Raw genomic sequence first — 26,834 nt, 5'->3', positions numbered from 1 at the left:
ATTTCTTTTGAGCTTCAAATAGTCTTTGGTATTGGTTTTCTCTATGGAAGGAAGAAGAATCTGGAAGTTTTCAAAGGCACTGTGATTAAAGAGCAAGAGTCGGGGGGCGGGGAATGTGTTGTGGGGCTCCAGGGGAGACACCTAATAGATCAGAGACTGGGAAACAAAGTCTGGATTTTATTCCAAAGATCTTCACATATTTCCTCTGTGACCTTTGGGCTGGGCATTTATCATCCGCCTTTTTGAGACAGGGAAATAAGTATTATTTGTTAAGTACATTGAGGTTCCCTGAAGAAAAACACCAGTTAACTGCAAAGTGTTATTATTAATCCCCTCAGCCTTGCCCTTTGTCTTCTGGTGGGGATTTTGACACCTTGGGTACATTTGTCTCCCAAATCTTGTATCTCCTCTCTCTTCCCACCATTAATTTCCACAGGAGCAGGTGGGGAGATGAAGTGTTTTCAAAGGCTGCCTTAGGATTTTTTTTTGTTTGCCCTTGAAAAATCTGTATAAGAAAACTTGAAACCCCTTCCCCCTCCCCGTTTCCTTCCTTCCCACTGAAATATTTAAGTTAACAGTTGATGGAATGATTCTAAATGTTGTTGAGTTCACATTGTTTGGAAAGACCTGCTGAAAATTCAAAACTAGTCTTATCAAACTTAATGGAATTCTTCAGGTCTGCTGGGCCAGCACGGCATGTGGTGGAAAGGAAAATGCTGGAGCTTCAAAAGACAAGAAAACATAAAAAAGTGGGGAAAAAAAAAAAAAAGAAATGAAAGATGTGGGAACACTTCTGAGAGCTCTTTGTCTAAAATTGAATGTCCCTATTAATCACAAGGGGCTCTTCAGGTGCATTTCACTCTATGAGAAAAAGCCATTTTTATAAGGAATGTCTATAAAGGATTTGCAATGTAATACGCTGTGTCTACTCAATTTGCTTCACTTCACAAAACCGGCTAGCAGAGGATGGATAATAGTAGCCAGAAGACTTATTTTTCCTCTTAGCTGGGATGCATTAATGATTTTGCTATTCCTCAGTGTTCCTCCTGGGCTGAGGTAATATTCTTGAGCAAATTAAGTCATGTGATTCCTAACATTTACCACACCCAATCCTATAGATCTCGATTTAATTGTCATGTTTTCTTTGGGTGACTCAGTGTGGCAGAGAAAATGATGTTTGTCTTCACTGTCATTACGAATTTCTGTAATACTGGGTTGATGCTGGATTTTGGAGACAACTTTGTTCTTTCGCAAATGCAGGAACCGCAGCCACAGTTCAATTCGGTGCACTAAATATTTGTCGCCTTTTGGGACTCGGTGCCAGCGCTCATTTACACTTCACACATTCATCACTTTACTTGCTTCTGATAGATTATTTCCCCAGCCATCCCAGCCACACTCATGATCTGCTTCTCAATTCCTGGGGTGTTTATTATCTCTCTCTTCTACTGGTATTTCTCTTTAACCATCCGCAGTCTGATGAGGTTGCCTATGTATTTATTGGTTATTCATTCTGTCTCCCCATGGGAAACATATATGCTTTAAAGGAAAGAAAATTGTATTTTATATTTCTCTTTGGTCTCCTGTAGCACCTAGCAGGTGCTGTAGTCACAGCAGGTACCAGGAAAATTCTTTTCCAATTACCTAAATAGAAATGACATTGGGCAGACTCATGCTAAGTTACATAGACTGTCATAAAGGTCTGCGACCGAGTGTGCTGATTCTATACAGATCAGCAGCAGGGCAGACTTGAAACATTCTCCATGCTTATTTGTGAATGGGGATGGGCATGCCTTGATTTAGCTGGATAAACAGCTCTTATCATCAATTAATGGAAGGATACACCTGTTTTTGTTTGGAGGAGGGAAGGGAAACATCTAATGTTCTTTTCTCCGTGGAATCTTAGAAATGGAAAGATGTCAATAGCTGTGTCCATGGGGCTAACTCGACTTTAGGCAACTTTGAGAATTGGCATCTTTTCATTGTAGTGCTTGGGGTCAAGCACAGAAGCAGGGTGACTAGGAGACTATTGTAATAACATGGTGAAAGATGATGGCCCCTCAGACCTGCTTTGGTGCACTTGAAGTGGCAAGAAGGTGGTTCTAAAGGATCTATGTCAACGGTAGTGCCAGTAACATGATGGTTGATCAGGGTCCTTTTAGCGACTCCAGAATTTCAGAGAATGAGTCCCAGGAAGAATGCCATTCTCTGTTTCCTGGTGGCCAGTTGTTTGGGGCAGAGCTTGAGTGCTGGTGCTATGATAAGTCCTGGCTTCTCTGACAGGTAGGCTACAGACCCAGAGTCGGAGAAATAGTTGAGATTCTCCCAGTACTTCCTTTCCCTGGGGATGAGGCATTAATCATTCAGAAGTTTTAAAAAAATTTATCAGCTTGCAGGACAATTTCTCCCAGCCTAGCCCAGTTTCATCATGGAAAAGCTATCTTGGTGCAGCCTCTACTTTTGCATTAGTTGACCTCCGTACTTGTGAGGGGCCTGAATCTGAGCCCCATGGATTGCTCCTTCTTGTTAAGAGTTTGGCTTGGAGCAAAGTCCTGCAAACATTTCAGGGGCCATGTTGGTAACCCATTATCTCCTCCTCTTCTCTCCTGCAGGAAAGAGAGCTTTATCCCAGGGAGGATAAAACTCCCCATGAAGAAAGGGCAGGTTATGAGAATATCTCAGCAGACCCTGAGCAGACACAACAAAGAAAAGGATGAACCCTGTAGCTTGTCGTCTTGTCATCTTGGGAATGACCAGGGGTCTGAAGAATCCCAGCTGCATGCTTTTCCTAGCTGTGGGATGTTGGAAAAATTATTTAATGGCACTTGGCCTCAGTTTCCTCAGTTATACGATGAGGATAATGATAACAGGACCTATTTTATAATATTTTTTCAAGGGGATTAAATGAGTTAATATAGGTAAAATATTTAGAATAGTGTCTGATACAAAATATGTACCAAAGTTTGTTTGCTATTAGTATTTTATTATATCAGTAATTGATATGACTTGTTTATAGTTATTATATTTAGTTATTATGTGTGTATTATGTTATTACTATATTATCCATCCAGGCCCAGTTAATAGCTTTTTGATACCTGCCCCCTGTGGATTTAACTCAGGGTATTTACTGATGCAATCTGTGTGAATCCTTACCTTATTTGTAGTATAGGACAACTCAAATTGAACACACTAGTCTTCTTTGCCCATGGGTTTCCCTTTCTGCAGTTTAAGTTACCAATGGTCAACTGTGTTCTGGAAATATTATATGGAAAAATTCCAGAAATCACCAGTTCATATGTTCTAAGAACACACCTTTCTGAGTAGCATGATGAAATCTTATACCTTCCTGCTGTATCCCATCCACAATGTGAATCATCATTTTTTCTAGAGTCTCTGTACTTTATATGCTACCCACCTGTTAGGTACTCAATAGCCATCTTGATTATCAGATTAACTGTTACTATATTATATTTCTTGCATTCAGATAACGCTTATTTTACTTAATAATGGCCCCAAGGTGTAAAAGTAGTGATAGGAGGAGATACCAGGGTGTCAAACTCAGGAGGACAGGTTGACTCTGGTACTATTTGGCAATGATGTAGAGAACATAGAAAAAACTTAGTATACAGAGGGTTTGATTCTATTTAAGGTTTCAGGCATTCCCAGGGTCTTGGAAGCTACCACTCTTGGATGGGGTGGGTGATTTACTTATTGAACTTGGATTTATGTCAGAAACACCACATCTGTGATCCACAAAGCAGAGGTGTCTGTTTGAGAGGTGGAGAAACTGAAGACCAGAGGGTTAATTAAGTTTCAGTGGGCCACTCAGTGATGGTCACCTGATTCAAGCCCAGTTCTTTCTCCATGATTAGAGTTTACAGCATAAAGTCAGCAAATGGTCTTGATGTCCCCTATGTGAGGTACTCCAGAACAGTTAAGCTTAACCTGGATCCAGTTCTTAGTTTGCAAGACTGGGGTTAGGCCATGTTAATAGATACCTGTGGGAGCTTCTAGAGGAAGTACCCTCAGCTCCATTCTCAAAGCAAGATGGTGGCCTCACTCCTGAGAGGTCTTGGTACAGAGGCAGTCTTTAACTTCAGTGAAAATGGACAGTAAACCCTGATTCTGTGCACTTCTGTGATGCTCACTCTAAGAAGCAGCCCAGAGGATGCTGAAGATAGTGGTATTCACACTGTCCTTGCTCAGAGGAGGAACATGTGCTGGAGGACATGAGTGGCCAAGAGAAGTTTCCTGAATAAAGCGCCCCACCTGTAGGAATGAGAAATGTGGAGAAGAGGGTGAAGACCAGGGAGTGGGAAACATCACTTAGGGGTGAAAAGAACCTGGGGGGTCAGGGATGTTGAGGATCCCTACTCTCCCTAAAAGACCCATTCTGTAAAATCACTGAATTCTTCACATGGCTTCCCTCATGAGGACAGGTGGCAAGTGATGTAATCAGCCCCTGGCTGATTCCTTAAGTGGGTTGGACTTTGGCAAGGAATAGGCTTCTGTTGCTTTCCTTTTCCCTGGTGATAGAACCCCATGCGCCATTCCTCTGCTCTCCTCGCTCTGCTGAGGGATGATGGTGACCTGTGCAGCCTGCCAAGAAGTTCTGGAGCAGGGGTGATCAATGTCCATATGCTTCTCCATCTTTTGAGAGTGAGTGGCATGGCCACTCTGGGGAACAACTATCGGGAAGGTGGAAGGCAGGCCCTCTGAGCTTTTGGAGCTCCCTCCTCCCTTGTCTGCTTCTCTCTCTGACTCACAGTCAACCCTTGGGTTTAAAGAATCAAATTCTCACTGGGTTCCAGTTATTTCCCTCAAATGCAAGCCCAGGAGGATATCCTCTTGATTCCTTCTCAGAGTGCCATTCAGTGACTTTGTAATCCAGTCCTTGGAACCCTCCTTAGTGGTCAGTTCCCTTGAGAAGACTTCCTCTATCCCCATTATATTGGTACTAGGTTAAGAGTCCAGATTTCTTGGGCTCCTTCTCCTTTGATCCTCCTGCTTGTCTGAAACTAATGTTGCATGGAAATCCTGAATCCCAGGGCCATTCTTCCAACCTTAGCTCATGAGATTTCAGTTGGTACAGACTCTCCGAGCCTTCCTAATAGAAAGGACCTAGTTTCTAGGCAGTCACCTCGTGGTCATTTGTGAGATTCTTAGATGAAAATCCCTTGTGCACCCAAAGGAATCACTGCCAGGTGATGTGCGGAAGCAGGAATCTACACAGAGACCTTAGGACTAATTGCTGTTTGTTCGATACAGAGGATGCAACAGGAGACAGTCTTCATCCCTCTCCTCAGCTTCTCTCCCTGCAGAGCTCACCTGGCGATGGCTTCTGAGGCAGTGAGGTTTACCATCCACTGGAAAGGAACCCCGATGGCACTTGGCTAATGGGCCAAACTGATTTAATTTCCTCTTACAGTCGATAATTATTAATTGTCTCTATTTTCCCAAGGTCTGTAAACCCGCCTCCCTTTTGTGTTTCTGGGATAGCAAATGAAGTCAGGGATGACCAGCCAGCCTCTGTGGCATCCAACTTACTTGTGTTCGTTTTTGGCTGCCGGTTGCCTTCGAGAGAGTGAAATAGCAGTTTCTACTACGCAGGCTCCGCAACCCTGCTAGTGTCTGTGTTTTACTGGGCAATAAATTAATACTGAGCACTGCCAAGGAAACAGATAAATGGACAGGGCAGCAAACACATTTTTTAACAAGGAAAATGGCTGTGTTTCTCAGTAGCACTATTTAAATGATCAACTCGGTTATTGTGTAAGTTTTTGGGGGAGGGGAGAGGATTCTGATTCAACTCATTTGGGGGAAGAGCAGTGTGAGGCATCCTCGATGCTCCCTGGAGCTTCAGAGAGAAGGGAGTCTGTTTAGCATCCTAGGTCCTGGGAGAGGCTTGCGTTTCAGTCACTTGTGATATAAATTCTGCCTGGATTTTGAGCCTATAAATAGCACCCGTGGTTCAAGGTCGGCCACACCTGCAGGCTATAATCAAGATAGTCACACTGGAAAGGAGCTGGTAGAAATCTTATATGTTCTGTAATGGTCGTTAACTGCCTCCCCAGGGTTGATAATGGGAAGAGGGAAGGAGACTCAAAGGAAGCTCCTTGTTTGCAAGCAGAGCTCACAAAGCCAGGAGAAATCCTAGCCATGTCATAAAGGAAAACCCTCAAGACTCAAGAGGAGGGCCACAGAAAAGAAGACTGCGATGAATCCCTGCCATTCCAGCATGTGCGTGTAGACATGGAATGGTGCTAGTGGGGTCCTTTCCCTCCTAGAGCATCAGCTGCATATCTCCTGTTCTCTGCAGCCTCCCTTGTGCTGGGAAAGGTGCCCAGCATAAGACAAAAGATTAGTAATTATGTTTGGGAAAAATGAAATTACAAATGGTCTGTTTTCCACCTCCTATTCCATGTGTTATTCCTTTATAGCTTCACCAGCCTCCACCAGCTCCTTCCCAGCCACTTTAGCCTGAACCGTTGGTCTCTCCCCGCTCCCCTGATTAACTCTTCTTTTTTTTTATTAGAAATCGAGGCCTTGCGCTGGACCATATTTTCTATTGTCTCAATTTGACATGAAAATCTTATGGTATTGATCTTTTTTATATCTATTCCTCAAACCTTTTCAGGTTGCTATAAAATTTTTATCTGTTTCTCTAGGAATAGATGAGTTGCGTGAAAGTGAATTCAATTCATCTTGCAAGTATAATAGCTTATCATAATAGACTCTTCATGTAATATGATAAGTACTTCAGAAAATAATTTATCCTTTACTGGGTTTTTTTTTCCCCACTTCACTTAAAATGATTGGTCGGTAAGCTGAATCACTCAGGAGCTCAGCTTTCTGATAGAAATTGAATTTACACTTGCATGTGACCAACCTACTGATTTTTTGGTTTTGTTTTGTTTTAGAAAGAGAGAAACAAAGGAGGAGCGAGCAAGAGGCTGGAAGAGAGAGAATAAAAGGAAGAGAAAGGAAATATGAATGTAAATTCATGTTTGTAGCTTAATTTACATTCAATTTTGAGGGCTTAGTGACAGCTATCTTGGAGAAGGTATTTACAAAATGTGCTCTAGGATCTGAAAATCAGAGAAAAGAGTAGAGGGTAAATGCTTCTTTTGCTTTAGGGAATGTGTCCTGGTAACTTCTGATAAAGGAAACTTTTCAAGCTTTCTCATCTTTGGTAATTATAATATTTCCATATTTTCTTTTCTTGGTAGGGGGTTTAGAAGAAATGGCAGCTCTTTGCCAAGGGATTGCTTTATTGGGAAAAAATCATTTGCAATAGAAATGTGTTTAATAAGATAAGTGCCATTTTAAATGTAGAGTGCTGTACCCCTGGCAAGGGATCTTATAGATTACTCAAAGCTTCTTTGAAACACTGCCATATAATTAGAGAAAACCAACTTAACGATCTAACATTTAGCATTATTCTTTACAGTTCTCCTCTTGGACTGGAAAGCGGTTGCAAAAAATAGCTTCATTTAATTAGAAGGAGAAGCATAACAAACACATATAGATGCCTGTGTATATATATTTACTTCATTTTAAAAATTATTATTTGTAGAAATAGTCCACTATGTGTGACCAAGAAAAAGTAATTTGGTATCTGTGCCTTTCTTTTTTTAATCCTTCCCATTCATTCATCAACAAGTATTCATTGAAGCTATGTCTGATGGTGGGCATTAACAGGACTGCAGGAAGGATGTAACGTTCAAGTCATAACACTGAGGGGATTATAGTCCACTTGAAGAATCAAGACATACACAGAAAAATAGTTCAGTGTTGATGTCAGGTGGTAGGAGATCATGCGCTCTCAAAGTGAAAGTTGAAAACTGCTTTAGAATATCAAGCAAGGGGAAACACAAATCTATATGTCTAGAAAGACAATCAATCATTCATTCACTCATCCCTTCATTCCTGTATTCAATAACTATATATGAAGCCCAAAATACTGTGCTCCAGGTGCTGAGCTGGGTACAGGAGATACAGCAAGGACTAAATAGAGTAGGCCCCTGTTCTTTGAGAGTTCATCTTATCTTGATGTCAGAGCAGTAAACAAGGAAAGAAGTAAATTAAACAAAGTGATGCCAAGGGATTATAAATTGGTGAAGGAAATGAAATGGCGTGAGGGGAAGGGTTAGGGCTGTGTGTAAGTTCATGCCTACTCACAACTCACATTCAGCCTTGGGAAGGGTAGTCAGGAAGCCTCAGGAGCAGCTGGCCTGGGTTCAGGCCCCAGTTAGGAGAAGTGGCATGCTTTTCTCATCTTGGAGAACCAGGAAGATGTGGCTTGAAGGATGGGAAAGAGCAAGTGTTCTAGGACATCTGAGGAGATGTGCACTTTTCCCCAAAGTGTGGAGTCACAGGAATTTGCATCAGGTAAGAAGTCCAGTGAATCAGGGAATGATCGAAGCAGCCAGAAGATTGGTAGGTGTTTATGGGTAAGAGACCTTTATTTTGCATCTTCTAGAAAGGTCATTTGGAATGAAAAACCCAATTAGTTGCCTTCATACTGGAGATTTATTTATTTAACCTTTATTTCCAGAGCCCTAGCTGAATGGCAGAGACATTTTGGGGTGTTTTACAAAAATATGAATTTATTTCATCCTAACAGCTCTTTGAGGTAGATGCTGGTCCTCCCCTCCTACTGATGTGGGAAGGGAGCATGGAGAGCCATCTGCTCAAGGTCTCCTTTCTGGGAAGAGATCTGGTTACATGGCCCTAGTCCTTAACCACAGTACTTTCTTTCCATGAGAGGAGGGAGCATCCACGTCACTCTGGACACTTCTGAGCATCCTCATCCTGAACTAGAAGAAAGAGAATAGGGACCTTTTTATTTATGTATGGGGTCTAAGAGTATCTGCCATGATGGAAACTTCTTGATCTGGCGGCTTGCCCATACAGTAGTCATAGCGTGGGCCTTTTGAGCACTTGGAATGTGGTTGGGTAACTGAGGAACTGCATTTTCCCCTTTGATTTTATTCAAATATAAATCTAAAAACAGAAGCAATAGAAAATACTTTTTCATTCGAAGCAACTGTGTTGTTTTAATTAGACTAATTTTCATAGATGGGACAACTGTCACAACCCATATGACATGCTGTAATGGGGTGTCAGGTACACAGATAATTTTTAATATATCTAATGATCTAAAGCACATCCCAACCTCTCTGGAAGTAGGTTTGAATAAAGGGGGAATCCTTGTTATATTTTGGACATTGAGCCATCATCCCAAGGACTCCTGGCCCTTACTATGCTCATTCCAGTTTGAGTTCCCAGGGAAGGGCATATGTTATTGTTCCTTAAGTTTTGTAGATGGAGTGCTACAGAGAGGGACCTTGTATTTGTACCTGACCCCAATTTTGCTCAAAAAGATAGATTCAGAGTTGCAAAGTTCCTTAGCTAGATTGCACCCATACCTTCTCCCCTTGCCGGTTTCTTGGCAATGATAGATATTTGATTGCTACTTGCAGGAAGCAGTTGTTCAACCACCCTAATGCTGAGGGTCAAACTGTGCACATGGCTCCAAAGTCCCCTAGGATCTGGAGGCGAGAGGGCTGTGGGTGCTCTAGGCATCCTGCAGAGCTTGGGAGCAACCTGACAAAACAACTCAGGTTACTGGAAGCCAGGTTGCAGCAAATGCCCCAAGGATTGCAGGGCTCTCTGTCTTAGTCCTAGCCTTCCATTTGGTCTGTGTCCTCCCAGGTCCAGCCTTCCTATCATTGTGATTTCTGGAGGGGTGTGGCTTTGTGGGTGACCTGGCTTCTTATAACTGGGCTAGTTTCTGTTTGGACCACTGCTCCAAAGTCATGCAAGTAGGGACCTTGGAGGCCAGGGTGTTCCCCACCACAAAGCCCTGATTCTCCTTCGCAGACAGATTCTCCCAACTGTCCTTGCAAGTTCCAATCCACTTTACCTTATTCTTGTTAAGATCTCTCCCAGGACTGCCCAAATAATCATGGTTTTCAAACCCATGTAATCAATGGTTCTCAGCTGGCTGCACATTGGAATTACTTAGGGAGCTTTCTTTTTCTAAAACATCAGGAAAATGACTGATGCCTGTTTCTGCCCCAGAGATGCTGATACAATTGTTCTGGAGTATAACCTGAGTTTTGCAAACTGTCACATTCTTCCCTTAGAGCATTTGATTTTTTCTCAAAATATGTCAGAATTACAGGACAAGAGGATGCAAGGTACTTACAAAAAATGTATATTTTTGAGTTGTTTATCAAACTTTAGGATAAAAATATTTGGAAAAACATCAATCTAAGTGGATATTTAGTACGCTACAGTTTTAACTTCAATGTGTTAAATCATTAGCATCTTAGTGTGGATTTACTTATTACTCCTTCTGCTTTTTAAGAAGGCCAAGAAAGAGAATTAATATAAAACTCAAAGGAAACAATCTCTCATGGTGATGTGTCAGAATCTTAGATGGGGAGATCTTTTGGGACCAGGGGGTTCTTTCTGAAATGATGATATAGAGGTGACTGTCCATCCTCAAGGCAGAGCTGGGACAGTGTTTTGGTTAGTCATTTGGGGTGAGGGCACTTCCTCTGTGCAGTGGGAAAGCAACTTATGTCTTGGGTTGGCCAAGCCTCCTGGAGTCATTCTCTTCCTCCTTGTCTGTGGATTACTGGGAGCTTCTGTGTGAGATGTGAGCATTGCGTTTCTTTGCACTGGTGCAGTGTCTGGCGAGGATGGCTTTGTTCAGTCATTCCTGGGGCTTGTGATGGATGGATCACTGCACTTGCTCAAACAGCAGTGCAGAGCCGCGCTCTGTGCCAGAATCTCTCCACCCCATCCTGCATGGTTGAATACTTTCCTTAGAAATACCAGCCATGAGACGCTCATTGTCACTACTTCCCACAAAGGTACAGAGAACATAGGAACGGACTCCAACTCAACCAGAATTGGTGCTCAGTGTGGGATCCAGGGCTGGATTGCTCTCTCCCTAAGAGATCAATTTGAAAGCATTCTGTGTCAGATTTCTCCTTCACATCTGCTGTGAAGGAGACCTTAGGAACTGGGTTTAATGGGCTGTTTTTGACCTGAAGTCTTGAGTTCCCCATTTCTTTCTTGTCAACATCCAATGACAAGTCTGATATCGTCATCTCCAGCAATTCATTAATTTTGTCCAATGCCAGACAAGGCTTTAAAAAAAAAAGTTCATTTATCAAGGGACCATTAGTGTCATAGAAAGGCCACCAGCTTCTCAGTGCATCTCCTGTGCGATACAAACAGCATGGGAGTCTGGGTGGGGCGGGGGCACGCTTGGAAGTGCATATGGGGTGTGTACTTGTAAGGAACCTGGGCGTGTTAGTTATTAGCATTCACCTGCTGGCATGTAAGGTACATCAGATTATGAAACAAGATCCAGAAATTCTCCTGGAGTGGCTAGAAGAGCAGTATAGATTTTACACTGAGCTCTCCCTTCTTCTGGATTTAGCAGCCTGGTGTTAGGAGGTATTAGGTTTCTTCAAGGGCCTAAGTGCAACTTAAATTGGATGACCATATTCTTTTCATTTACACAGGATACTCTTGAGAGAGGTGCTCTTAAGAATTATCCCAGGATATTAGGCAAACATGGAATTCGAGCCACCTTATACACACAGACTTGGCACTGTCCACTATCTGGAAGCCCCTTCACTTGGTTTACTAAAATGCTGGCAGAAGTCACTTGGCACTCAGATGTTCTTAGCAGGTGGTCTCATGTGTTGACTTCAGTGTTCCCAGGGCACTGTCCTATTGTTAGATGGATCTCATTGTTAGATTCGAATTCATTCGACCTTTCTAGTCTGAAGTTGGAAAATAGGTTAAGAATATGTACAATAAAAGCAGTTAAGCATGCAGTGTCCTTGGGGAGAAACAGAGGATTACTTATGCTTTGGAGAATGAGTGGGGTCAATGCCTTCCCTTGTGATCTTATTTTTTGGAAGCCTGCCATCATGGCAATCAGAGAAAACTGTGTAGCCTTGATGCTTCTTTGCTGAGGCTGTTTTTTCTCTTGTATGAGACCTATAAGCTCCTTTTGCCTCCACACAGAGCTCCTTAGCCAGGCATGGTGCATGGAATCATAGCACCATCTTGGTCTCCATTCACTCAACAAACACCCATCAGAGAGTCTTTAATGGGTTTTGCATGCCCTGTGCTCTGTGTGAGAAATGTTTATCTTAATCCTGTTAACTCTGCTCATCCTTCTTCCTTGAAACCCCCCTGGACCTGCAGTCTGTGGACCTCCTGGTTCTTCCTTTTGGAGCCAATCAGCTATGCAGAGTTATTCACCTGTGGGCTCATTAATTGAGTGTCCTTCCTCCTGTGAACCATGAACTTCAGGAGGGGCAGGTGCCATGGCTTTTCAGCTCTTCACTGTATATCCAGGCATGGCACAAAGCTTGGTGTATAGAGGTCACTTCATAAACTGTTCAATGAAAACATAAATAAAGGAGTGAATGATGGGGTACAGAAACGAATGACACACCTTCTATCCTCAAGGAGAAGATTATAGAAAAGAGAAGAAAACATATGACACCATTAGAGAGTGAAAAATGCTTTGATTGAACTATAGACCAGGCTCCCTCGTGGAGTGGTAGGCCAAGGGGAGTTAGGGAGGCCTGGTAATTACCATCTTTCTGTATCTGAATAGAATGATTATTCAAAAGAAGAAGCAAAAATGAAAGAAAAGAAACAATAAAACATAACAAAACAAACAAAAAACAATCCAACCACCATATGCATTTGAAATATCAGTTCAAACAAAATCTGGACTGGCAACTTAAATGACGGATGTGACTGCTGCTCCAGAGGGCCTGTCAAGCACACCAGTGTCCTGATGAAATTGGTCACTCAGCGCATGTAAGAGAAGCCAGGTTAATTCCTGAACATTCTTGAAGTAAGTGGGACCTGTCTTCTCCATGTCTTAGGAACATCTGGAAAAGTCAGACTGTGTCATGACCTTTAGTTCCCTTGTTTTTGAAAGCCAGGTCGACACCATTTGTCCTCGACATAACTTAGTCTTTCCAATAGTAGAGTAAATAATATACAAGTGCTCCTTGACTTATGATTAGTCAGGTCTCAATAAATCTATTATAAGTTGAATATCTTAAGTTGAAAGTGCATTTAATATGCCCACCTTACCGAACACCCTAGCTTAGTGACATGGTGCACTGTAGAGTTGGTTGTTCCCCTCTTGACAGCATGACTAACTGGGAGCTGTGACTCACTATCACTGCCCAGCATCATGAGAGAGGGTCCTATCAAATATCGCTATGCACATCACCAGCCTAGGAAAAGATCCAGATATACTATTCAAATTCCTACCTAGTTCATGTTGCTTTCACATCCTCGTAAAGTTGAAAGATCCTAGGTGGACCCATCCTAAGCTGGTGACTCTCAGTGTTGATGTGTTCCAGTTTTCTATTTGCGGCACTTTCTGTTTACTTGCTTTGGAAGCCAAAGCCTCCTCAGACACACCTTTACAAATCTTGCAGTCCTGGCTGGAAGTGTCTTCAAAGTCTAAGCCCGTGGATTTGAAGGGAGGGTTTCAATACTTTTATTAACATCAGTGACCGATCGTTCTAAATCCATGCAGCATCTTTCCATGGACAGGATATGGCAAAAGAAAAACAAAACACCTTATTGACATTATCCAGCTCATCCACCATCAAACCTGAAAATGAGTTTGAATGATATTTCAAAGTAAAAGCTTCTGGCCAATTTTATCTCTTTTGGAATACCTTTTAATAAACTTTCATTTCTACCATCATGATAGAGTTCACTGACAACCACTAGTGGGTGGGGTTAGAAGATGTCATGTCTCCCAGTAGGGAACTCATCCTTTAATAGATACTTTAAAGAAATTTTATCTAAATAGTGCATACCCAAAACCAACCAATTTAAAATGTTTTTATGCCCATATTTAAAGAAAGCAGAACATCTCAAGAGGATAGGCTTTTCTTTCATAATGGTTTAAGGCAGTAATTTACAAAGTATAATCTTCACACCAGCAGCACCTGGGACTTGTTGGAAATGCAAAGTCTTGTGAACCCCCACACCTCCTGAATCTGAGATTCTAGGATGGGCCTCAGCAATTGCATCTTAACAAGTTCTCCCTCCAGATAATTCTGTTGTACACTTCATGTTTGTGAACCACGGATCTAGGGCATGAATGTCTCAAAAGGCATTTGATGGTAGGAAACTTATCTTGGCATCCATCATCCTGCTCTGCACAATACGGATGAAAATTTGAGTTCTAGTTCATAAAGCAGGGGTTTTCTTCTTCAGTTCTGTATGTCCTGCCTGCTCAGCCCAGAATCTATAGGGGGCAAATGCTCAGCAACTTTGTGCAATAAATGAATAAGGAAGAACTGCAGAATGGTGGGAAAGTTCACAGAAATGAATTCTCATGCCTGGCAATCTTTTAATGGAGCAGATGGGAAGCTGGATTTGGTGATCATGCTGGGGCTATGCCAAAATGCACAGAAAGATTTGTGACAATAAGAGCCTCTAAGCCCTGCAAAGATGTCAGTTCTTCGCACATATATATTTGAGACACGGAAAAGTTATGCGATAAGCTTAAAGAAACCCATCTCAGGGCTGATTCCTCCTGGATGACTGTGTCAAATTCTTAAAAATGTGAAATTTAAAAAAAAATCCTTTACACATTTGCTCCTTAACCAGACACCTGGTCTGCCTGTTGAAGATGCTAAGACATAAAGCAGAGATGGACATCCTACACATGCTCTTCCTTTGGTAAATGACCTTGAAAAGACCATCAGTGACATTCTCTGGATTCCTTTTCTCCATTTTTATGTAAAAAAGAAGCTAAGAGAAGGTTGGAAGCTTGTGTCATGATGCATGCAAGTAGCACATGTGGTTTTTCTATCTCCACTAAGCCAGAACTCTAGTTACCCTGGGTCAAGTCATTATCATCTGATCCTCACTGGGTGACAGGGTATTTGTGAGATAGTTGTAGGAGGCAAGGGGGTAGCTGGGGATGTGGTTCATTCTTTCTAAACTAGCAGCAGTACCGTGTTTGGGGTGCCCACTCCTGCTCAGGGTGTCCGTCACTGTATGTGTCCAGGTTTGTGCTGTTAACTCTGCCTTCTGATTCTCTAGACTGTGAGAGGAAGACTTTGTGAGAATGAAGGATGCTGTCTTGTGAAGCTTCCTCTTTCAGTAAGGGTAGCTTATCAGTCAGAGTTTAATAGTAAATACAAAAAATCATTTTGAAGGCAGGAGGGGTGTCAGAAGTAGATAAGCTAGGTGAGGTCTTCTCTTTGGATTTCTAGAGTTAATTCCACTGTAGACCTTAACAAAAATGACTTTCTAGATTCCTTGGCATCCCTGATAGCATGTCCCAAAAGACCACTGGTCTTGGCCAGCAGGCAGGACCCCTGGGGAGAAAATAGTGTGTCACTTAAGGTCCTGAGCGTGTGGAGGGGCTAAGACATGAAGCAGAGGTGGACATCCACCTTTGGACATATGCTCTTCCTCTGGTAAATGGTCTTGAAAAGACCATCAGTGACATTCTCTACACTCCTTTTCTCTGTTTTCCTGTATAAAAGAAGCTAAGAGAAGGCTGGAGGCTTGGCACGTCCTTGGACAAGTCCTGCATGTGCAGGAGAGGGTTTTAAAGCCTGTCCAGTGCTGGAATCAGTGTCATCTTGTCAGTGGAATGGCCGCTCATCATCTCTGGCCAATTCCCTTTGGTGGCATTGCTTTCAAAGGTACATTGATACTCTTTTTTAAAAAGCAAGACCTTTGGTGGCAAAATCGTTGCCACCAAGAGGGGATTTGAGGTAGATTCTAAGGGTTTTGCTGACCCACTGAGAGGCTGTGACCACATCATTACTGCAAATTGGTCTTGAGGCTTAAATTTAGAGACCACCTGCCCTGTGTCTGTTTTGTTACCTTCTGGAGGGAATTGTTATGTGTTTGTAAAGTGGTTATGGGATCAAGGGCATGGTCTTCTGAAACTTTCAATCATATCTGGTGCTTTAGCTGCAGTTACCAGAGACAAAATAGATGATGTTCCAGTCAGAGCCTCTATCACTAAGAAATCCAAGGCCAGCTTTGAGCCCTGTTGATAGACCAGGAGGGAGGAGGGGAAGTGGAAGAGGAAAGGCAGGGACCCATATAAGGTCTCTGTGGCTACATGGGGGACAGGCTCTGGAGACTAAAGGAGAAGTGCCAGCTTTAGTAAGATCAAACATCTAGAGAAGCTAGAGTGACTGGTACATAGTAACAAGTTTCCAGGAAATAGTCATTGCTACTGGAAGGAGGACACAAGTAAACTTGTAGGAGAATGAGTCTGTTTGGGTCTCTAAATGTGAAGATACTTCTGGTAAGTGCTCAGAATATCTTGTCCATTAAAAAAAATGTATATATATATATCTCCTGGCATTTAAGCCATTTGTGAATCTACTGTGTTCAGCTCAGTGGTATTAAGTACATTCTTATTATTATGCAGCCGTCACCACTTTCTATCCATACAATTTTTCCTCTTGCAAAACTGAAATTGTAACACAGTTTCCCATTCTCCCCTCCCCACAGTCCCTAGGCCACCATTCCTTTTTCTGTCTCTGTGAGTCTCAGTCCTGTAGGGAGCTCACATGAGTGGAATTATCCAGTATTGGCCTTTGTCACTGGTTTCTTTCACTCAGCCCGCTGTCCTCAAGGTTCATCAATAATGTGGTGTGTGTCAGAATTTCCTTTTTTTTTTTTTATTGAGAGGCCAAAAAGCATCTGTCAACTGTACCTATCATTTTGTTTATTGACACAACAGTAGACACTGGGTTCCTACTACCTTTTGCCTGTTGTGAATGATGCTGCTCTGAACATGGATGTCCAAGTATATGCTTGAATCCCTGCTTGACTTTAGTTTTGCCTTTAATATAATCTAAGGACTGGCAAGATTTGAGAAGTAGGGCAGAGATGGCTACAAATTAGTCCTCAGTGACTGTGAATAGCAACTGGTGACCTGACAGTTCTATAGAAGATTTCTCTTCTTATAAACCTAATTAAATTAAAAATCCAGTTGGCCAAGGCACCTGCACTTAAGCCAGACAATTTTTCTAAAAGCTCATTAGCTGCAAACTTGGGAATTCCACCAGCAGATGGAACTTCCCCTACCCCAGCACCAGATTTTTCAATAGTAAGATAGGAAAGGTCTTTCCAACTTGAGACCTCAAATGGAAGATTTTATCTTGCTTGTCAGTGCATCGGTTCTGATGTTGTTGTAAAGTTATGCAAAATGCAACCTTTTAAGTTTTATGAGGCAATGATGTAAGATTTCAGTGTTGTTAAACCTCAATTTCAGGAAAGGCATGGGTTTTAGGGAAATTTTTCTGACTTACCGTTACAATGGTTTTTCTTCATTTCATTTTCTTATTTCACTTATTGTAAATCGGGACCTCAGAAGAACACATTTGACTTTTCTGTGTTTTCAGTTTGGGCAAAATGAGATGAGAATGTTCCTTGGTATATTCAGCAACAAAATCCAGGATGTGAACACAGCCCTGCCACAATCCGGGAGCACTGCCCTACAGAAGCTCACATGCCTGACGGTACAGTTAGGGCAACATGATCCCTTGGAAAGAAAGAAGGCAGACAATTAGCTTGTAATTTATGTCCCAGATTCTTCTTTGGGGAACATTAAAAACTAAGAGGAATTCAGATCCTCTATCTCTCTCTATACTAGTGAAATTCATCTCTGTCCTCCCCCAAAAAGTTCATTATTGAATTTAATTGTGTCTACATACCAGCAGACAGATGATCTATAAGAAATTTGTTCTTTGTAGCTTACACTAAGAGGCTTTTTCAGGGCTTCACGACTATAGAGTCATTTGGAAATGACCTGATTTAAAGAGACAATGAGCTGGGCATATAGGTGGTTAATAACTACCAATAGAATCCAGCATTAGTGGTAAGTGATCAGTTTATCTCCATGACCCTCGCAGTGTGTGCATGTGTAAATGTGTTGATATGTTCATTTCTTACCTGTATGTTGGCATTTGTGTTATTTTTATGTCTCCACACCTCACCTCCTCAAGAAAGTGCTTCAGTTTGTTTTTGTAGATTCCTAGTTCAAATCTTAACTTTTCCACTTCTTCACTGAACGCTGCCCAGGTCTACCACCTTAGATAAATCTAGTTTTCTTGGAGTTTCCCTTGTGCCTCCCTTGGGGAGGTTGCTTGTTTCTTGGTAGCCCAGAGACCACTGTACCCTCTGCCCCCACCCTGGACCCAGTGCCCCTCCATCCTTGTTCAAATGCTTTTCTTCCAAGGCTGCTGCCATCCAAATCCTTCTCTCTTCTCCTCTTCCCAAAGCCTCCCCACCATTCACCAGTGGCTGCCCTCCTTGACTGTCTGCTCTTGATGCCAGCTCCAGTAATCCCTTCTGTTCTGTGCACCTGAATCTCGGAGTCTTCTGCAGGTGGGTCTTTGGCTCCTCCACTCTGGTGCTCTTCATCCCCACTCTGCTTCCTCTGGGTGTCTCCTCAGTCCTGCCATCACCTGGAACTTCATCTCACCTCTATCAGAGGTTTTAAACTCATATAATAGGGCAATTCTTGTCTTGTTTCCAGTGAATGAATTTGCAGTGTTTTGGTTTGTGCACTTCTTTAAGTCAAATGTAATATGCCAGAATGTCAGGCAGCCTTGGAATTTAGGGGATGTTTGAATGTTTAAATGGTGGCATCAAAATGTTTTATACTTTACAAATCTTTTAAAATTTATGATCACTGAAGTTCCTTTTTTGGTAGCAATATTATATCTTCTACTAAGAACGGTTAATGGTTTAGAATGGAAAAACATATCACTCTACTTGTCATAATATGAAAAAAATGTCTTCCTTTTTTCCTTTAAGAAAACACTCAGACTCAGAACTGAGGACTTCTGGGGGTAAAACCTGTAGAATCATGAACTTTTCAAAGACTCCCAGAGGTAGGAGGGAAGGCGACTGGGGCAGACCACCACTCAATTAATTCCTTGTCGTGGTGGCACAGCTGAGACCTAGGCCCGTGAGTGAACTGACCAGTGGCCCCTCTAAGTCCTTTTGTATTTTGTCTAGTGTCAGTTTTGTGGACTGACATATGACATGAGCAATTGATTGTGCTGTTGGAAACAAGAACTATAAACTGAAGGATCTGTGCAGGGTGTGTGCTTTTGATTTTACATAACAAGCCTCTTGGACACAGATTCAGTGACAGGCGTTATTATTATCATACTGAATTATAATTATGCACAAAGGGTATACAGTTGGCAGGAAAGAGTGCTGCCTTTTCAAGCTAAGGTTTTAAGTTCTTTCCCTGTATGCACTAAGCTACTAAGGTCCCCACATATTATGGTTTAAATATTTAATGTCCCCTGAAAAGCTTATGTGTTAGGCAATGTGGGAATGTTTAAGTAGGGAATTATTAGATGACAAGAACAGCAACCTCATCAGTGGGTTAATTTGTTTGATTGATTAATAATTTGAATGGGCTCCTGGGTGGCAACTGTAGGCAGATTAGGGATAGCTGGAGGAAGTGGGTCATTGGGAGCATGGCATTGGACAATATCTTGGCCCTCGCTCCTTACTCTCTCTCTCTCTCTTTTGGGGCTACCATGAGCTGAGCAGCTTTCCTCTACCACATCCTTCCGCCATGATATTCTGCCTTTCCTCAGGCCTTGAACAAGGGAACTGGCAGACCATGGACTGAGACCTTGAAACTGTGAGCCAAAATAAAATTGTCCTCTTCTAAGTTGTTCTTGTTAGATATTTCAGTCTTAATGACAAAAAGTTGACTGACATACAGTCAAACACTCATCTGTTCTAATCCCATCTTTTCACAGATTGGGAAACTGAGTCCTAGAGAGATTGTGTTATACTTAAGAGAGAATGCTGTTTATTGGGGTCCTGTGCTTCCCCACCCCATGTTGGTCCTACTATGTGCTTAGTGTCTATCCTTCTTTAGAACAGGTCCCCTCAGGTGGACATAAAGTGACAGGAATTCTTTCCCTTTCCTGAATTTTCCACCCTTGCTTTTATCTTCCCCTTCTACTTTGGAGGAGTTTGCCATGAAGGTGATTTTACTTCTACCCCTGATGCTTCCTTTGGCAACGTGAAGCATTTTGTGTGTGACATTTCTTAAATTCACAGTGTTCTCCTGAGAGATTGAAATTTGTAGATCCCTTCTGAGAGGCAAAAGACAGGCCTGGTTTAGCAATATCACCATTGTATTTCTCTGTCTCTCACTCTGGGCCTTGTGCCTAGGAATAAATGTTTGTTGGAGTTGTTAAATTCACCGGACCAAACATGATAATTTAGATGATGGGATGGTATTATCTCTCAGAAACAAAATGTCCCCAGATTGTTTCTCTTGGTAATTCTTATATCTATTTTTTTTGTATATAGTGAATTTTGTCATATGTAAATTATACCTCAATAATTTGGGAATCACGTAGAGAAAATTGTCCATTTTCTGAGAAGGGTCTCTACTGCCAGTAGCTGGATTCTACATCAAACATGGAGAATCACTAATTAGGGTCATTTGTTCTACTGTGAGCTGAGGAGACTACGTACAGCCTGCTCAGGAGAGAATTAATTCATTCTCCTCTCTGTACTTTCTCAAGTACTCCTAGCAGATCCTCCAAGCCTGCAGGCCTCATGCATATGTTCTAATGGGCTAATTGTTAAGGCGACATTTATAAATTAATCTCTGACTTGAGCTAAGTGGTTTCCCCTAATGGCTCTAATTCAGCAACTCCCACTCTTGGCCACATGTCAGATTTCTGGAAGAGCCTGTTAAAAATAGTGGTGCCCAGCTTCCCCTCCCCCGCTGGTGGCTGCCTGGTCCAGGGTGGGAAGAAGGCATCTCTGCTTTTTAAGAAAAATTCTCCAGGTGATAGGATTCTGGTGTCAGCCACCTCTGTGTCTGTCTCAGATCCATCTCTGAAGGCTGTGTAGCTAGCTTCACATGCTAGTTGAAAACATTTGGGCCTCAACCTGGCAACTGGAATCCAGGTTCTAGAATGGGTGAGGTCTCTTCTCTAATGAACCACCTTCCCTGACTCAGGCCCCTTTGTAGTCACATCACTGAATCTGCTTTTTCCCAGGAGCTCAGGGAACTGAGGGGAACTATTCCCTACTTGGCTATACTAGTTTTCATTTCTGTAAAATTTCTCAGGCTTTTGGAAGGTCTTCATGGCCTGCTGGAGTTTCCATTTTGGAAGATGGTTGTGAAACTCCCTCTCGATTACCATCAGATTCCCTCCTTTGTTGTGGTGTTGTTTTAACACACTGTGTGGGTTCGTGGTGTTCTGTGTAAATGTTTCATGCTTCATCTTGGAGTTAGGAAAATTGATGACTCTCTTTCTGTGTTATGACTTTATATGCTATTGTTCGAATAACATTGATCAAATGGCTTTTGTGTTTTGGAGTCTCACACTCTGGAAATATCACCTAGTATTCAGCATCACCAGGTAGCATGTGAGTATTTTCAGTAAATCTAAGAATATGGTAGGCAGCACCATTCAAGGAAGACAAGGTGATTTGGAGCGTCCAGTCTATAGAAGAGGGAAATGCTGGACAGGCTCTGGAAAGCAGAAGTTGTGCTGTGACTGCTGATGTTAGGTGGTCTCCTGTGTGAGGCTCCTGCCTACAAGTCTAGGTCTGGGACCTGCTTCATAAAGTGCTTGGTCTTCATGAGGATTATTCTGTGACTCAGCTGTTGGAGGCCATGCGTGTTTTGCTCTCTTAGGTACTGTGCGTTTTTAACCTCATTTTACCATGTCCCTACCCCTGGGACTATAGGAATACACGGAGGGATCTCAAGTGGCCCTACCCTTTTCAAAGGCATCTTGGAGTAAGCATAACTTGTTCAAAGAAAAGACACTTTAAGAATGAAGAGCTATTAGTCTGGTGTGGTGGTGTAGGCCTGTGATCCCAGTGATTGGGGAAGCTGAGGCAGGAGGGTCGCAAGTTCAAGGTCAGCCTGGGAAACTTAGAGAAAAATTGTCTCAAAATCAAAAGAAAGGAGGGAAGGAAGGAACTGAATCTTAATCTGGTTCAATTCCCAGTTCCCAAAAAAGAAAAAAAAAAAAAAAAGGAAGCATGAAGTGATAGCAAGACAAGATCCCCTGTAGTACTCATACTTCTCCAACTCGCTTTATTAATGACCTATATAGTTACTATCTTACTATAAATTGACTATACCTATACTGAACATTTACCACTAATCAAATAATAGCATAGAATTTATCTGTATAAGGACTACTCTGTAAAGAGTACATTTTATAACTCCAAGTGGACTTCAGTCTTTTGTTTCTCTGGACCTATGCATAGTATATGTTAAATAAGTACTTACTATTTGGAGGCTTTATATAACATAATTATTATCATTTAGAAGAAGATTTAATCATTTTGTATTCTTTTTTTCCTCTCTTTCTTTCTTTTAATTTACAACAGGGGTCTCAGTCAATGAGAATTTGTTAAAGGGAGAGAGAAAGAATAAACTAGACCTCTGGGTGGCTTTGCTAAAGCCATGAGGAAGGAAGTCCAGTCTCTTCTGGTTCTATTTTCATGAACAAATTCAAAGGGTTAATATCTTCCTGCAGCACCTGGATCCAGGTTGACAATGTCATCAATGACATGATCAAGAGGTATTGAGAGAGTTTCAAGATGCCATGCACATTTACCTTTATTGGTCAGTTCATGCATGGAGACAGCTGCTGATGGATCATGGTGAGTGGGACAGTTTGGCTTCCCTGGACCTCACCAAGAGCAAGCCTTCTGGCTGAACACATGGGCCCCGGCATAGTCCATGAAACAGAAAGAAGGTTCAGTGCCTTGGAGCTATGGAGGTCATTTCCATCCCATGTTTTTTTCCTTCTCTCTCTCTCTCTCTCTCTCTCAGAGATGCTGATACTTGAGAGCAGCAGGATCCCCACCCCCTTGTCACTGTCTGATTTGCTTAAATAAGCAACACGTTAATTCCCATCACAGATACTACATGGAGGCAGCTGGTATGCACTAGTTACTTTGGCCATCCTGATGCTAGGAAAGAGCTATTGCAGAAGGGTTAGATTTTAATTCCTTATAGAACTATATAGATGCCATCTGCAAGGACTTTTGCTTTCCTTTCCTGCAACTATGGCTTTTAGTGGCTTAGGACCATCTAGCTAGCTCTGACAGAAGCTCAGTATTCAGGGACACACAGGGAACCAGATCAACAGGGATTAGTCTGGGATCCAGTGTTTATGAATGAAAAGGCCCTTCCCCCTTTGTTTTGGCCACACCCCTTCCCTTTGCAGCTTTTTGAGAATGAGGTCAGGGCCAGGATCTAAGTGCTTATGTCACAGAAATAGCAATGCAGCTCCAAATTAATCTTCAGCTTATATTTTGCTGCCTCCTTCAGATAATAGAGGATAAAGCGGAGGCCTGTGTATGTTTTATTTTCACATCTACCTTTGCAAGGAATATATGAATGAATGCGTGTGACGGGGAAGAGGGAGACAGGCCAGCCCAGAGAGATTCTGCTGGGTAGCTGGTAATTACTGAGAGACTGCAGGAGTTTGCTTGGATTCAACTGGAGCATGTTTTGGTTTTCAAAACAAAATGGAAGAATGAAATAAACCCCAGTGGTGTATTGTATTTAACACTTTCTTTCATGAGGAAATTTTAGCAGTTGTTATGAAGTTGCATGTTACCTTCACAGTATCCAGTTATTTTGTCGTGTTTTTCATAGTGTGTAGAGACCAGCAGTCCTCCCCAGGAGCTTCTTGTAGGTTTGCAGCAGTTCAAATGAGAATCTCATGCAGATTTCATTTTCCATCACTGGCCAACTTTGGTATGCACACAAAATGCAGGTTATGTGTGATTTTCTTTCTTATATACATATGCACACACACACATACACACACACACACACACATGCGCACAAAGAGCTTGATCATGGCTAGTCTTTCCATGAATTGAGATTCATCTCTGTTCATCAGCTAGTGCCAGCAGATGTCCTTATAGGGGTCATCCCAGGAGACCGCCACTTCTAAGGTCCTACAGCCTGCTTCTACTTAGGATATTAGCATATCTAAAAGGCATCTGTTGACTGGCAGGTGGGAATTGTGTGTGCTGGTGATGGTGTTTACTTTTTGTCTCAGGCTCAATTGTTGGCCCTTGGCCTCTTTTTTATTCTTGACCTGTCCTTTATAAGCTTTAATTGCCTCCTCTGTGAAAGATTAAATAAACACATTGGAATGTTGAGTGAAGACTGAAGTGTCAGTATCAGTCTAATCCGCTACATATTCACATGATGGACTTTGGCATGACAGGTTTGAAGGAGATGCCAAAACTGTCTTTTATATCAAGGGTGATTAATTTTGAGTGAGATGTGTAAAGAAGGATGAAGATTGTCATTTAACTGGATGAATGTATTACCTAACTTGGCTTTCTATACCTAAACTGCTTCCTAAGTACTTGAGAAGTGTTATAACTACATACCTGTAGTGTATACACAGTGAATGTTCATACAGCTCTGTCTGTGTGCACATGCCCATATGGACATTTGTACATGCAAATCTGTGCTTTTCAAATGGATCTTTCTTGTGTGGAGACAGAAAGCAGATTATTGGTTGTCTGAGGCCAGGAGATGGGAACGGGGATTAATTTAACAGGCACAAAGGATCTTATTGGGATAATGAAGATGTTCTGAAAGTGGATTATGGTGATGGTCACACAACATGATAAATTTACTAAAAGCCATTGCTGAATTGAATGCTTAAAATGGGTGAATATTGTGGCATGTAGATTATACCTCAACAAAGCTGTTAAAAATTGATATTCTGTATTGGGTTCTCTTTAGATTCTAAGTCACATATAACACAACAAATCTTATCACCTCAGATCTTCATCTGCTCTTTTCCCCCTGAAGTGTATTGATTTCAGTCACAGAGAAGCTGGACCTTCAGATAACAGGACCAGATAAAAATCCCAGTGCCTGGAGAGGTAAAAGTCTGCCTTGACCCCTATTGGCAAGGAACAAGGGTGCTGCCCACTGCCAGATGAGAAGGTGACATCAGATGGCCTGCGGGGGCAGTAAGGGCACGCTATTCCAACCAGGTTCCTGAAGGCAGTTGGCACCATGTTTCAGCTGCTGCTGCAAGTGTCAAAAAAATAAAGATAAATAAACAGCCTGGTGTCTGGCTATAAAGTGATGGCATTTTCCTCTTCTTTGCAGGTTGTGTTGGTCTTTGCTCTCAGCATTGGTGCACTTGTGATATACTTCATAGATTCGTCAAAGTGAGTATTCAAATACGTTGTTCCTGCCCTCTCTTTCTAAAACAACCATGACCCTGTACACTGATGAATTTATTTCCCTTAACACCAACCCCTGCAAGAACCTCCCAAGTGTGGAAGACGTTTGGAGGAAGGCAGGGCTCTTCTGTGCTGATTTCCTGAGTGGGAAAGAAAGCTCTCAGAGGAAGGCTGCCTGGATTCAGCTGGCATGGGAGGGAGGGGCCTCCCATGGGGTCAAGCCTTCTTGCTGAGTATTATTTATTTTAAATAGCTATTTCCTCATAAAGTATTTGTGCTGAAGATGTCAAGAAGTTAAGAGGGCTTTGATGGGCAATTGCAACCTCAGGGAGGGTGACAGTTCCAGCAGGTGAGCGTCTGAAGCTATTCTTGCCTTGGTTGTAGGAGCCTTTTCTCATTTGGATTTCCCGTGCTTTGATTCTGTTGGAGGGCAGATTAGAAAGCAAGGTGTTATTCTTTCACCAGCCAACCCAACATTTAGCTGAAGCATCATATGCTGGTGCTTCTTGAATTGTGAAAGTAAGGGATGTGGGACAAAGGGATTCAAGATGACTCCTGGAAGTGGAGGTGACCAGGGCTATCTGAGAACTCCTGCAGGGGCCACTCTTGCATACCTCTGGGTACCTACTGAGGGAGCTGGTCCTCCAGGGTGACCTGGGTCCCAGATGGCGAGCACCCTCCAGAGGCTGAAGAGAGCACCTGCTGGAGCTGCCAGGTGACCGCTACATCCTCTCTGGTCCCCTGGATGCATCATTTGTTCCAGTTTTTCTAGTGCCGTCTTGAAATTGATGGAAACTGAGAAGTGAGCAGAGACGGAGTCAGTCTTGTTTTTCTGTTGCAATGGGAACTTGATGATTCTGGCCAAGGGACAGTGACCTTGAGCTTCTCTTGCCCTCGCTATCTGTGGTGAGAGTGCTTTTAACACTTTTAACTCCATTCCTCATGCTGTTGGAAACTAGACTTTGATTCTAGGAAACCTGCCTCTTTTGTCTGTTGGTTTGGACTTGCTGTGCCTGAATACTGAGCTCCGTGCTCATTTTTTCTGAGACTCTGGATGGTGGTGATTTCATGCACACCTAAACTCTAAATGTCTCAGAGCATTCTGGTCACCAGCCAGATGATTTTTGTGCATTGGGGTGCAGAGGCCAAAAAGTCATGTTAGGGAAAATAAAGAAGACATCTCCTCTGATCACCTGTCCCTGGGAGTCAGCCATGGCTAAGACTGTTGAGTGCCTCAGCTAATCCTTACATCCAAGACCTGCTTCCCTCACTCTCTTGAATGGAGGGACCTTTTACAATCCTCAGGGGATGAGGATGCATACTTGTTCCATCAAAAATCGCTAGCCAAGAATGGAAGCATGTTTTTAAATTTGGAAGATTCCAATTGGCATGTCATGGAAGGTAAGCCCTCTTTGAATATTTACATTTAGTGTTTCTGGACCCTATTGGAATTCAACTGGAGTTCTAAATCTCTTGGTCTTATTTCTCCCATCTCTCCCAGGGGTGTTCTCATAGGTTGTGGGTCCCAT

At 42.4% G+C, this 26,834-nt stretch overlaps 1 protein-coding gene across 2 annotated transcripts in view; it reads left to right on the top strand.

The window, feature by feature from the left end:
* Kcnma1 (potassium calcium-activated channel subfamily M alpha 1) overlaps nucleotides 1–26,834 on the top strand; it is a 702,402-nt gene that overhangs the window by 328,513 nt on the left and 347,055 nt on the right. For both annotated transcript variants that reach the window (XM_076834841.1, XM_076834840.1), the window contains exon 3: nucleotides 25,229–25,290. In XM_076834841.1, coding sequence (XP_076690956.1) covers nucleotides 25,229–25,290 — 62 coding nt within the window. The remainder of the gene's footprint in view (nucleotides 1–25,228; nucleotides 25,291–26,834) is intronic.

The sequence above is a fragment of the Callospermophilus lateralis genome, chromosome 15, assembly GCF_048772815.1.
Source record: "Callospermophilus lateralis isolate mCalLat2 chromosome 15, mCalLat2.hap1, whole genome shotgun sequence".
Taxonomy (NCBI): domain Eukaryota; kingdom Metazoa; phylum Chordata; class Mammalia; order Rodentia; family Sciuridae; genus Callospermophilus; species Callospermophilus lateralis.
This window is presented reverse-complemented; position numbering and strand designations above follow the sequence as displayed.